At 43.4% G+C, this 13,223-nt stretch overlaps 1 protein-coding gene across 1 annotated transcript in view; it reads left to right on the top strand.

The window, feature by feature from the left end:
- LOC116078801 overlaps positions 1-13,223 on the top strand; it is a 54,733-nt gene that overhangs the window by 8,363 nt on the left and 33,147 nt on the right. Inside the window, exons 2-3 of the mRNA XM_031354117.1 lie at positions 9,922-9,996; positions 11,845-11,983. Coding sequence (XP_031209977.1) covers positions 9,922-9,996; positions 11,845-11,983 — 214 coding nt within the window. The remainder of the gene's footprint in view (positions 1-9,921; positions 9,997-11,844; positions 11,984-13,223) is intronic.

Raw genomic sequence — 13,223 nt, 5'->3', positions numbered from 1 at the left:
TTGTTAAATTAATTGTTGTTTTATATCAAACAACTTTTATAATACTCATTTTTATTGTTATAATATTTCATACATTTTAAAGAATATGACAAAAAAAGATATTGTAAGTATTGAAGGGGGGTCTTGGGAGGAGTGGGGGTACAAAAGGGAAACAAGAATGTGATTTAATTCTATTTACTTAAAATATGTTCTTAAATGTTAACAAATTCAGATAAATTGAAATCATGTAACTTTTCTCATCATAATGCAATAAAAGTTTTTAAAATAAGCCAACGAAATGTAAAAAATGTAAAAAGAAGAGGCTGGCGAGATGGCTCAGCGGGTAAGAGCACTGACTGCTCTTCCAAAGGTCCTGAGTTCGGATCCCAGCAAGCACATGGTGGCTCACAACCACCCGTAATGAGATCTGATGCCCTCTTCTGGTGTGTCTGAAGACAGCTACAGTGAATTACGCCAGAGCAAGTGGGGTTGGAGCGAGCAAGGCCAGCAGAGGTCCTGAGTTCAATTCCCAGCAGCCACACACACGATAGCTCATGGCCATCTGTACCGCTACAGTGTACTCATACACATAAAATAAATAAAATAAATCTTTAAATTTAAAAAAATGTAAAAAAAAGAAAATAATTTAAATGTAAATGGAGCCGAGCAGTGGTGGCTTACACCTTTAGTCCTGTCACTGGGAGGCAGAGGTAGGCAGATCTTTGTGAGTTTTAGGCCAGCCTTGTCTACAGAGTGAGTTCCAGGAAAGCCAGGGCTATACAGAGAAACCCTGTCTCCAAAAACAAACAAACAAACAAACAAACAAATAAATAAAACAGTAAATGTGGAAACTGCTAAATTCTTACAATTGAATTGATACTAGTATACAAACGTTATTGAGTAAATTCTCAAAGTATCTTCTCCATTCACAAAAACAGCATCAGATACATTGTTACTGTGACAGTGACAGGCTGCTTTAAGCTGTCTAGCTTGGGCTGTAGGGAGTGGGCTTCACGCTCCTCCTTCTATAGCAGCACCCATAAGAGAACCCAAGGATAAGGAAGCAGAAACAACACACCGTGACATGAAAACACCTTACAAGTCTAGTATCTCTCATTGTCACTGCTCACAAAGTTGAAAACAGTTCCCACAGAAACAAAAACTAAACATGACAAGGACTGGAGGGATGTCTTAGAGGGTAAGAACACTTGTTGCTCTTGCAAAGAAACTGGGTGTGATTCCCAGCATTTGTATGGTGGCTCACAATTATCTATAGTTGCAGTTCCAGGAAATCTGGCAGATGTACACATGCATGTAGAAGTTAGGCCTGGTTCTTCCTCCCAGCCCCATGCTCCCAGAAATAAGACTCGGACTCAAAATATATTTATGAATAGCTTGGCCATATAGCTAGGCTCTGCTCTGACTAGATCATAACTAAAGATAACCCATTTATTTTTAACCTACATTTTACAATGTGACTGGCTACTGTGCTCAGGTAACCCTGGGTCCATCTCCTCACATCTTCCCAGAGTAATCTTCCGGCAACTGCAACTGACTCTATCCCAGAATTCTTTCTCTCTCCAGGATGTCCTACCTCTATTTCCTGCCTAAGCCATAGGCCATAGGTTTTTTAATTGACAGGTGATGCATCCATCCACAATACACAAGATATTCTCTCTACAATTCCCCTTTTTAGTCCAATAAAAGGCTCCCTTTCTTTCAAATATAAGTTAAATACAATTATAATGATTATGAAACAATTATGAAAACTATAAGGTATGATAGACATTTATAATGTCCATAGTATTTGGCAATTAAGGAAAATTTTCAATTATCTATTCTATCTTGATGTACTTACAGTTCTGCATCTAAATCAATTTCTATCCTAATTTGTATTATTAACTTAAAAATATTTTTTTAAAAAAACTTATTTACTTTTATATGGGTATACTGTAGCTATCTTCAGACACACACCAGAAGAATGCATCAGATCCCATTACAGATGTTTGTGCGCCACCATGTGGTTGCTGGGATTTGAACTCAGGACCTCTGAAAGAGCAGTCAATGCTCTTAACCACTGAGCCATCTCTCCAGCCCTAAAAATACTTTCTTAAACTTAAAACATCTTTTTAAGTCCTAAACAACTTAAGCTTATTGTAAGACTATGACTGTCTAGTCTTTAGCCTCATCAGAGATCTGAGAAGGAATAAATATTGTCTGAGTATATAGGAAGTGCTGGAACACAGCTTCCAAAAATAATAGAAATGACAGAGATTGCTGACTGCCTGGATAGGGCCCCAATATTCTCTATAATGTTGGAGCATTCATCTTCAGCCTTCTGGCCCAGAACAGCCAACAGACCTTTTGTGAAGCAGGAATTATGAAGGACTTGCTTAGTATGTCTTGGCAGAGTTAGGCAGTTGACTTTCCTGTGTACGTTTGTCCTTTCTGGACAGCATTTTGTCTATAGATGAAGTTAGGACATTTCTTTGCCTGGTGGGCTAGCTTGCCACAGTTGAAGCAATTCCACATGGAAGTTATTGATGCTCATCATCTTCTTTGAAATGAAATGGAGATACTGTCAGGAGCAGACCTGATTCATAGTTCAAAGATCTTATAATAATGAAATAATTTTAAATGCCATATTCTATGGATCTCTGAGGTTACTGAAGACCAGTTATCTCTCTATATTACATCTGAATTGTCAAACATTGTTTATTCTTAGTTATATACTATCTGAATAACCTTAAAAACACTTTATTGTAATTAATTAAGCTAGTATCTAATATAACCATGAGTTTGACTATGACTATTAATTTGTATGTCTTAACCATCCATAATAGTTTATACTTTGCCTTTTATCATCTCTAACAGTTTGTGAAAGCAGCTTTCGAACTTTATATTGCATCTTTAAGAATTATATAAGCACAATACTTCAAATAAATGTTAAAAACATAGATCCATTTCTTCTTTTCTGTTAACACAAACACAAAGCTTTTGTCCTAACATAGCAAATCCTTGGCCTAGCAGCCTAAAGTCATTAAGAGTATGGACTGATTTAATCCAGCAGCCTCCTTCTTACACAGGTCTGATCTATTTTGACCTCTCTCATAGAGGATTTATAATACCATCACAACCACAAAACTTATAACCACCTTCATTGTAATAATTTAAAACAAAATAATTTAAAGCTATTATTATTATTATTATTATTATTATTATTATTATTATTATTATTATTATTAATTGAGACAGGGTTTCTCTGTGTAGCCTGGGCTGATTTGGATTTGCTTTGTAGATTAGGGTGTCATCAAACTCACAAGGAACCTATCTGTCCCTGCCTTGTCTCCCAAATATTGAGACCAAAGGCCAGGATTTATTTATTAGCTATATAAGCTTGAAAACATTTATACCAATTCCCATTTCTTTCTCCTTTCCTTGGTGATTAATATGTATGTGGATAAATACACCTATATTCCCCTTTCTCCTTACATACATTTAAGTTGATACATATTTATTTTTAAACTATAAAGGATATTTCTACCAATTATTAAGCAAAAACCTACACAGTATCCTTAAGGAAAAAGAAATGTGACAATTCTAATTTTAGACTGTCATTTGCAAGTGGCTGTGCCTATCAGCCGCGTTGTATAAGCCAGGCTGATCTAGAATTCAGAGATCTGCCTGTCTCTGTCTCTTGTGTCTGCGGTTCAGAAGCTGGGCTGTGCCTGGCCACACCCCTGTCCCCTTGTTTATAGGGAGAGGGGCAGCCAACTTAGGGCTGCCTTTCTGCACACCATGAATGCAAAGCATTAACTCCCATTTGCCATACCAAGCTTAGGAGAACCTGAAGTGGCTCATCCCACATCTATGGTCTCCTGGAAGTCTCCACAGATTTTGCCATCTTTATGGGCTGCTTTCAGCCTGAGTGTAAACGGCAGCCTGGTTCTTCCCCCTTGGAGGCTGCTGCGCTCTGCCTTTGGGAGAAACCCCACCTTCTGTGTTCTGCCTTTAAATTTAGTAGGAGCTCCTTTTAAGAACCACCTTCCATACTATCACTCTGCTTCTTGGCTAGGAAACTTCCTTCCCAGTGGCTCATCTTGGACTGTTCTGAAAGGCTCTGGCTTTGATCTGTTTTCTTCCCTCCTTCCTCCCTCCCTCCCTCCCTCCCTTCTTTTTAAGAGACCAGATCTCTTGTCCTGCTAGCCTCATTTTTTCCAGCTTTTTACTCTGGCCTTTTCAGACTGTAAACTTGAGTTCTAAGTGCTGTAAGTTAAGCACCATTTTGTAGAACTTAGGCCCGATTCTTCCTCCCAGGCCCATGCTCTCAGAAATAAGACTCAAGCTCAAAATATATTTACAAATGCTAGGCTCTACTCCGACTAGATCATAACTAAAGAAAACCCATTTATGTTAACCTACATTCTGCCATGTGACTGGTTACCTGTGCTCAGGTAACCACGTGTCCATCTCCTCCATTTTCCTGTGCCTGGCTCTGTCCCAGAATTCTTTCTCCTCCCAGATGTCCCACCTTCTGTTTCCTGCCTAAGCCATAGGTCATAGGCTTTTTCATTGACAGGTGATGCATCCATACAATACACAGATATTCTCTCTACATATGCATGCATGCATGCAGATAAAACATTCATACACACAAAGTAAAATAAATAAATCTTAAAAAATATGCACGGCAAAGATTTAATTCAACAAATTAGTTGCCAAGGGGATAAGTTAGATGTTAAGACTGACTTTCCTTTGGAGTTGTTAGTCATTGAAGTCCTAGACCCACAAACATTACAGGCAGATGCTCTAGGACCCACAACCTACAGGCTCTCAGTCATCCTCCAAAACTTGACAGTAAGACCTTATTCCTAAGACACCACATAGTTGAGTCATAGACCACAGAAAGAGGCTAGGGAGACAGCTCAGTGGTTAAGAACACTCTACTCTTCTGGTAGCCCCAAGTTCAATTCCCAGCACCTACATGGTGACTCACAACCATCTCTAACTCCAGCTGCAGGGGTTATGACAACCCTCTCTGACATCCACAGGGACCGCACACTTGTGGTATACATACATACATGCAAGCAAACACTTGTATACATAAAAGAAACATATATCTTTAAAAAAAAAAAAAGAACATGGAAAAATCATGCTGGTACTAACTTGGAAGCTTCATCGTTACTGGATAGTTTTCATAGAGCTGGAAAATGCTATGTACGCTAACAGAGGAGGAAAGTAGTCATCAGCCTTACCCAGACAAGAATGTTGTTGAGCTGTGGTCATAACTGGCCTGGATGGACATGTCTACTGGTGCAATAGTCGCACAAATGTCCTGGGAGTGATTAACCATTTTCTGATTGGATTTAAGTCCCACTCCACCAATTCAAATCCCATATTGGAGCCAAGAATCTGTAGCTAGACAGGTCATGGGCTTCAGAGACTGACTCCTACTGATAACTTTCCTTTGGAAACCCACCCATAGATTAGTGGATTGGTCAGTTATCACGAGAGCAGCTTTTTTTATCAGCTGTAGATGGCAATCAATTAACAGCCACCCACTACTGACCAATGTACAGAAAATAAGAAATGCTGAAGGCTTAACCCTGGCTGGGACGCCTCCATCACAACCCTTTTACCCAAGGAAGAGGGGCCAGAAGGATTATAGGGGCCATAGGTGGTGGATAACTACACAGAAACAATACATTCTGGACACAGCAAGGCAGCAGCTGCACATAAGAATCCACAGCAGTTGAGACTCTGCACAAAACTCAGGCTCAGACAAAATTACAGCACTGAGGAGAGGAGGTGGCATGTAGTCCCTCCCACCCCTAGCTAAGGGCTACTGGTAGTTGACCTTTGCTTGGGGAGAGAGTCAGTTTTAAGGGTGTGGTTCCTGTGAATGTGCGCTTGGCCCAGGGAGTGGCACTATTTGGAGGTGTGGCCCTGTTGGAGTAGGTGTGGCCTTGTTGGAGTGGGTGTGGCCTTGTTGGAGTAGGTGTGTCATTGTGGGCCTGGGCTTCAAGACCTTCACCCTAGCTGCCTGGAAGACACACAGTCCTCTCCTAGCAGCCTTCAGAGGAAGATAGAGAACTCTCAGCTCCTCCTGCCCCACGCCTGTCTGGATGCAATGCTACCATGCTCCTGCCTTGATGAGAATGGATTGAACCTCTGAACCTGTAAGCCAGCCCCACTAAAATGTTGTCCATATGAGAGTTGCCTTGGTCTTGGTGTCTCTTCACAGCAGTAAAGCCCTAACCAAGACAAAGGGTGTGGCCCCTGATGGGTAGGCCACCTTCTAGTGAATGCCATAACTCTGTGAGTGTATGGGCAGCATAACGTGTACTTGACAAATTAAAGCAAACATACAAAAAAATAAAAATCTAGAAAGTTGAAGGGGTAGAAAAGGGGGTGGGGTAAATATGATCCAAATGCATTGTACAAGACTCTGAAAGAACTAACAAAAATAAGAAAAGGAGGGCTGGTGAGATGGCTCAGTGGGTAAGAGCACTGACTGCTCTTCCAAAGGTCCTGAGTTCAAATCCCAGTAACCACATGGTGGCTCCCAACCACCTGTAATGAGACCTGACACCGTCTTCTGGTGTGTCTGAAGACAGCTACAGTGTACTTATATATAATAAATAAATCTTTGGGCCTGAGTGAGCTGGGTTGACTGGAGTGAGCAGGCCAACCAGAGACCCCAGGAGCGAGCAGAGGTCCTAAAAATTCAATTCCCAACAACCACATGAACACTCACAACCATCTGTTCAGCTACAGTGTGTACTCATATACATGAAATAAATAAATCTTTTTTAAAAAACGAGAAAAGGCATTTAAAGGAGTTGGTATATGAAGACTACATTGTGGTCAATAAGATAAAGGCTGGATCATGCTTGCCAGTAAAACAGGTTATCATTCCACAAGACCACAGCCCGCAGCCTGTGTAGCTGTGCTTACACTGGAAAGAAATCTTCACTCTAATCTTAGCTGAAGTTCCAGTTTGGGATCCGAGATCCAGTTAAGTCAGTAGTAAATCGTGACATCTGCTTTAAGGGCAGGTTAAAGAGGGTACCTACCTGACATCACAGAATTGCTCTCTTGACTTCTAGCTTTTAAGAAGATTTTATGTGTATTCATATATTCATGGGTGATTGTGTGCATGTATGGGTGCCCTTGGAGGCCAGAAGATAGGGTCAGGTTTCCCAGAGCTGGAGTAACAGGTTGTGAGCTGCCAGTGGTGGGCTCAGGGAGCCAGAGGTCTCTCTGAAGGGGGAGGAAACCCGACTAGCCTCTCTGTAGCTGAACATCGCTCCCGCCCCATCCTCTGCCTTCCTACTTTTCTTACCAGTGCCAGAGCTAACTTTTTCTAAGTTTTTGACAATTTACCACAGCATACAAAGATCTTTAAAAAACATTTTTTATTTACCAATTTCTTTCTATGTTTCTATGGGAAATATTTTCTTAAGGTATTGAGTCAGCCCTGTGGTTGTGGCACATACCTTTAATCCCTGCACTTGGGAGGCATAGGTAGGGTAATCTCTGAGTTTGAGACTCACCTAATATTAAGAATGAGTTCTAGGATAGCCAAGTACACAGGGAAACAAACAAACAAACAAACAAAACACCCCTCAAAACAAATATATTTACTGAAAGAGTCAAACTTTGCATTGCAGAATTTATTTTATAAAAATATAGCTTACAGATACTAACATTTATAACAGCTGAGAGCTGAAATTTCCCATAGTAATTGAATTTTCACCATCCTGTGGAAGGATTTAACTTCTCTCTCAGGTGTGTGTCCTGGAAATGAATTAAGGGGTGTGGAATAGAGGCTTTGAAAATTCCAGCTGCAGATATAAGTCAACAAACCACCAGGCTATTGAGTTTCTTTTGAGGTTAAGGATCCAATGTGGAGAATTCTGGGAAATTAGTGTGACTGTCCTCAAACAATAAAGGAGAACCTCCCAGGAGACCTGAGATTTGTGTAAGGAAGAGTCTCTGGATGCCCTGCATTGTTCTGAGAGGGCTCTCACAATGAATGAGAAGGGAACCTGTCAAAACTATATATTCAGCTGGGCAGTGGTGGCGCACACCTTTAATCCCAGCGCTTGGGAGGCAGAGGCAGGTGGATTTCTGAGTTCGAGGCCAGCCTGGTCTACAGAGTGAGTTCCAGGACAGCCAGGGCTACACAGAGAAACCCTGTCTGGAAAAAAACCAAAAAAACCAAAACCAAACAAACAAATAAAAAATCCCCATATATTCAAAGGAGAGGAGGGCAGGGAGGGTGGGGCGCACACCCTTTCCTTGGGTGGTGGTTATTCTTCTCTGTTCCTTGCCTGGTCACATGGAAGTGGACCACGGGAGAGTATGGTCACTATAAGTTTGTAGGGGGCTGGTAAGGTAGGGAAATCTGATGTTTTAAAATTTCTAAGCACTTTGAGTTACTGCAAACCACACACCTGTACTGTGATATCTTAAGTAAAATTACTAGGAACTATGTCTCCTAGCTGCATTAGGGGCTGAAGACGGCACTGAATCCAAGAATTCAAAAAGTTGTAGATCCAAGACCAAAAGTGTGTGTGTGTCCTCTATTAAATTCCTGCTAGTTCATTTAAAATTAATGTCAGAAGTTCCATTACAAACTGGTAATATGCTGTTCTAATGTTCAATGCACATGAAATATACAAATGAAAATATATTTGAATTTATTTTCATTGAGCAAAATGAATTGATAGGAATGAAAGCGAAGGCATGTGTGCACATATGTATGCACACACTCAGGGACCCCAGCAAGGTATGTGTGCACAGGCTCACTCAGGAACCTTAAGGAGACACCCACTCTTTACCACAGTTCCTACTGGGGTCTTTGAAAGTGATTTGTTGTGGCTCTTTAAATATGACTAAGGTGTTTATGGTGATCTACTTACATGATATACCCCCATCTTCCCATAAAGGATCCTAAACTAGTTTTAAGCGATTCTAAGACATCTGCACATACATTTAGAGCTCTGCACATACATCTAGAGCTCTGCTGAAACTTATCCTCAACTGGTTTTCTCACACACTTCCTGAACCATCTCAGATGCGAGGGCTTTAAAGGCTGGGAATTCCTAAACCTCTGTGTGTGTGTGGTCTGGGGGGACGCGTCCTTGAGAAGGACCTGTGAGGCTAAGGTTCTGGGTACCCAGGACCGGGAATGGCAGGTGCGAAGGATAGCCACTGGGTGTCGCTGCTGTAAGGACAAGAAAGTATGAGGACCCGTATCCCTGAGGATGCTCGAAATGTGCGCTTAGAAATAGGGCTGCCCGCCCCTACAGCTTCGGCAAGAGGCTGGCCCTGCCGTGGAAGAATTCTAGCCCTGCAGTAAGCATTTTGAAATCTCTTAGACAAGCCACTGCTCCTTTAAGCAACTTGGAAGCATAGTTTACAACTTGGCATAAACTCGAAGGAAAGTTTGGGAAGTCAAATGACTTCTTTTAGAAGGAGAAACCGTTTCAAAAGACTCTGGAAGGTGGACCTAACACCACTGGTCTCCCACTGCGGCCAGCAGGGTGTGTTGGGGTTGGGGGCTGGGGAGGCAGGCAGTCCTTTACCTTGGAGTTGGTAGCCCATCTGCCCCCTGCAACTGCAGGTCCTGAGAAGAGATCACAGCATCCGATGGGTCTTTCCTCCTCACCCCTAAGGACACAAACTTGAAGGGGGAACCGATGGAGACTACAAACAGGTTTATAGCCTGCCTGCAGGGCTCTGGGCTCCAAATTGCCCAGCGAGGCAGTCCCCGGTGGTTTTGGCTGGGCGGGTGCGCAGGACCCCGCCGCGCACTCATTAGCGCCTACTCTGCTTAATGGCTTCCTGTGGTTGCTTGTTTACTTCTCCTTTGCCTGAGGCTTTGTTCCTGGCCACTGCTCGCCTAGCTCACCACCTTTCTTTGCTTGTTTGCAGTCGCAGCCCGAAGCTTGGCCAGCATCCCCGCCCAAGGCCTCAACCGGGCTCCCTCCCAGGTCCAACGCCTACCTGGTAAGACAGGACCCCCGGCATCTACTCCTGTGAGCAGGAGTACACTGCGCATCCCAAAGGCCCAGGAAAGGGGGACCTGTTCCCTGTTGTGCGAGGCGGGCATTTGTCACAAATCCCTCCACCAGAGACAACCGCCAATCACCTGCCCAACAGGCCGAGGGGAGGGAGACCCAACACCTCTTAACTCAAGCTCTACACACCCATGAGCCTCTCTAAGGCTCTAAGGCTTGAGTAAGCAGACCCCCACCCCACCCCCAGCTCTGGTCCTTTAATCACTTCCTGAAGAGGGGGTAAGAGTTCTTTCTTTAGAAAGCCACGGCTGAATCTGAGGTAGTCCATAGTCTCCACAGAAAACCAGTTTAGACGGGGATCTGGTGGTGTCTGTGGAATGCAAGATGCAGTTTGATCATCCAAAAACAAACGAGTGAATGCCAACCAACCCGTAGCTAGAGGGCAGTGCATGGCCGATTTTATTTTACTCTTGGATTTGTTAAATCTCAGGCCACATTGTCTTGCAGAAGAGCCTGCTCAGGCCTACCACAGATCAGATCAAACCCGATGGTCTCTTGTGCCAGGCGCATTGTTAGTTTATAGGCCATTCCACTAGGCTCCTCTCAGGGACCTAGCAGTGACTTATGCCATCATCTGCCTGATGCCAGGTGCACTGGTGTAGGCTATGTATAAAAAGACTACCTAGCTCTTTCTGTTCTAGGCGGTCTCTCTCCCCCTTTCTTCTGTCCTCTGAGTCCCCTCTCTCACCTGCTCTATGTCTGTGTGTGTGTGTGTGTGTGTGTGTCCTCCATGCTTGCTTCCTGCCTCCACCCCTTCCCAGGTTGTTACTCCTCTCCCTTCCCCCAGTAAGGCCCCTTTATACCAGATCTGTTGCCTGGCATAATTTCTCAGGGACATACCTTGGCATGAGCCCACCGGGTACCCCCCCCCCCGGCTGCATTATGTTTCATAATAGCCATGAACTCCAGCTAAGCTCTGTGTCTGCCAGCTTCCAGAGGAGATTCCCTTACCCGAGGCTGCCCAAGAAGTCCAGGGGTTAATCTTTGCACTTGGAAAGAAAGTGACTTTGGAACGGCCTTTCCATCACAGTTATGGGCTTGGTTACTTGATGCTAGAATCACATATAAAAGCCATTCAGAATAGTAAACGGTACTTTTGTCTTCTCACAAACTGGCTTCCCTCAAGTTCCAAGTTCCCGGGTCCCTAGGAGGCTTCTCCCCACGCCAGTGTTGGTGGCAGCTGTTCCTCCATGTGTCCGAGACTCCTCCAAGAGTGTCCCTTAGAGATGGACCTCTGTGCCTACAAAGCAGAATGGTACTTGAAAGAGGAAGCATCCCAACGGCTCCTTTCTGCTAAATTGGCAGGCATGGGAAATAGCACGCTCCTATTAGGGTTGAGGTTGGAGGTCACAGAGGATAGGTAATGCCAGAAGCTCACTTCTGGATGCCTTCAGACCAGCTCTCCTTCCAGCCAAGCATCTCCTAGTGTTAATTTCAGGTTGCTACTAATTAGCTTCAAACAAACAAACAAACAAACAAACAAACAAAAGAATTCCAGCTGCCTGCCTTCTGGTTGGTCCCTTTAATTGTTGAAATGTAAGTGAATGCACAGAATCTAGGGAGAGAAAACTTCAAAAGCGTGATGTGTGGTATTAATTCTGGGTCCCTCTTGACAGTCGGCCTGAGCTGAGTAAGCCGAGGTTACCCAGAAGTTACACTCTGATGCTCAGAAGAAACACAATTATATTTTCACTCCTCTTCTGGCTTACAATTTGCCATTTAAAATGCCGCTCCGAAGTATGTATTTATCTATATGCCCATTCTCTTTGGAAATAAGATTATAGGGTTGCAAAACGAGCTGACCAAATGTGGGATCTTGAAGAACATGAGCGACTACGAGGATTTCTGGAAACTGGTTCAGGAGGAAGCTCTTGGAATGGAAATTAAAGAAAAGCTCCAGAAGATAAAATTTAAGTGTGTGTATATTTCTTCCCCTTTGGGAGTTTTTGTTCCTTTGAGCATGCAGTTCTAGGAGGCAACAAGTGCTCTGTTTGACTTCAGGGTTGAGCTTATAAGACAGCTGTGGTTAGAGATTTTAAAGCTGTATTGATTTCTAATACTTTTATTAACACAACAAAGGGGTTTTTAAAATTTTTTGTTTTGTTTGATAAAATGAGTACAGTGATGTCCTTTCTGCTGATGAGTCAGCAGAGTTGGCCTCCATTGGGAACTGGGTCCCTGCTAAGTAGGATTACAGAGTTTCTCCCTTGGATCTTGCCAAGGCTCATCTCTCACACTAGAGTAAAGACCTTCATTACTATAACTATTGACTGTTGACCTCTTGCTAAGAATGGAGCATGCCTGTATGTGACAAATGGGTGGAGTGTAGGAGGGAAGGATCCTTGGCTTGTGTCTGTGGGTGCCATGACCTGAAGGCAGCACGTCTGCTTCATGAAGCGCCAGGAAGGTGGCCCAGCTGGTACATGGTGGCATAACTTTCACGAGCTGTCTCTCATTGTGCCATCAGGACTGAAGTCTGGGGAAAACTCATAGACTGTAAGTCTTTCTGGATGAATACAGACAGCCATGCAGCTTGGGCAAAGGGTTTAAACTGTCTGCAGGAGTTAGAGTACACAAACTGTTTTCATTGTTGAAGACACCTTTGTGTGAAGATGAAATGGGTAATTTCTAAGATCAGTTTAGAAGTGTGTCTGCCTGTCAAAGCTGCTCTTGGCCCTTAGCGATTGTCTATATTTTTAAAAAGAGCAGGGTGGGGCTGGGAAGTCAGCTCAGCCAATGAAGTGCTTGCTGTGCAAGCATGTGGTCCTCAGTTTGATCTCTAGCATCCATGTAAAAGCCTGGTGTAGAGCGGAACTTGTTACCCCCACATCGAGGAGACAGAGAGCAAGGATCCATAGGGCTGGCTGCCCAGCCAGACTAGCTCAGTTAGTGAACTCCTACCTAGGCAGCGAGACTCTATTTTTTTTAAAGTGGAGAGTCATTGAGGCAGACCTGAAAACAATATCTGGCCTTCACGCAGACCTGTAGACTTGTATACACACACACACACACACACACACACACACACACACACACACACACACACACAAGCATGTGTACACACCTGCACACACATATTCATGCACCCCCACATGTATACACCTGCAGGCATGCATGCACACACACACACACACAAACAGAACAGAGGCTTTTTTT

Source organism: Mastomys coucha, unplaced genomic scaffold, assembly GCF_008632895.1.
Source record: "Mastomys coucha isolate ucsf_1 unplaced genomic scaffold, UCSF_Mcou_1 pScaffold5, whole genome shotgun sequence".
NCBI classification, from domain to species: Eukaryota; Metazoa; Chordata; class Mammalia; order Rodentia; family Muridae; genus Mastomys; species Mastomys coucha.
The sequence above is the reverse complement of the archived record's forward strand: the minus strand, read 5'-3'. Positions and strand labels throughout refer to the sequence as shown.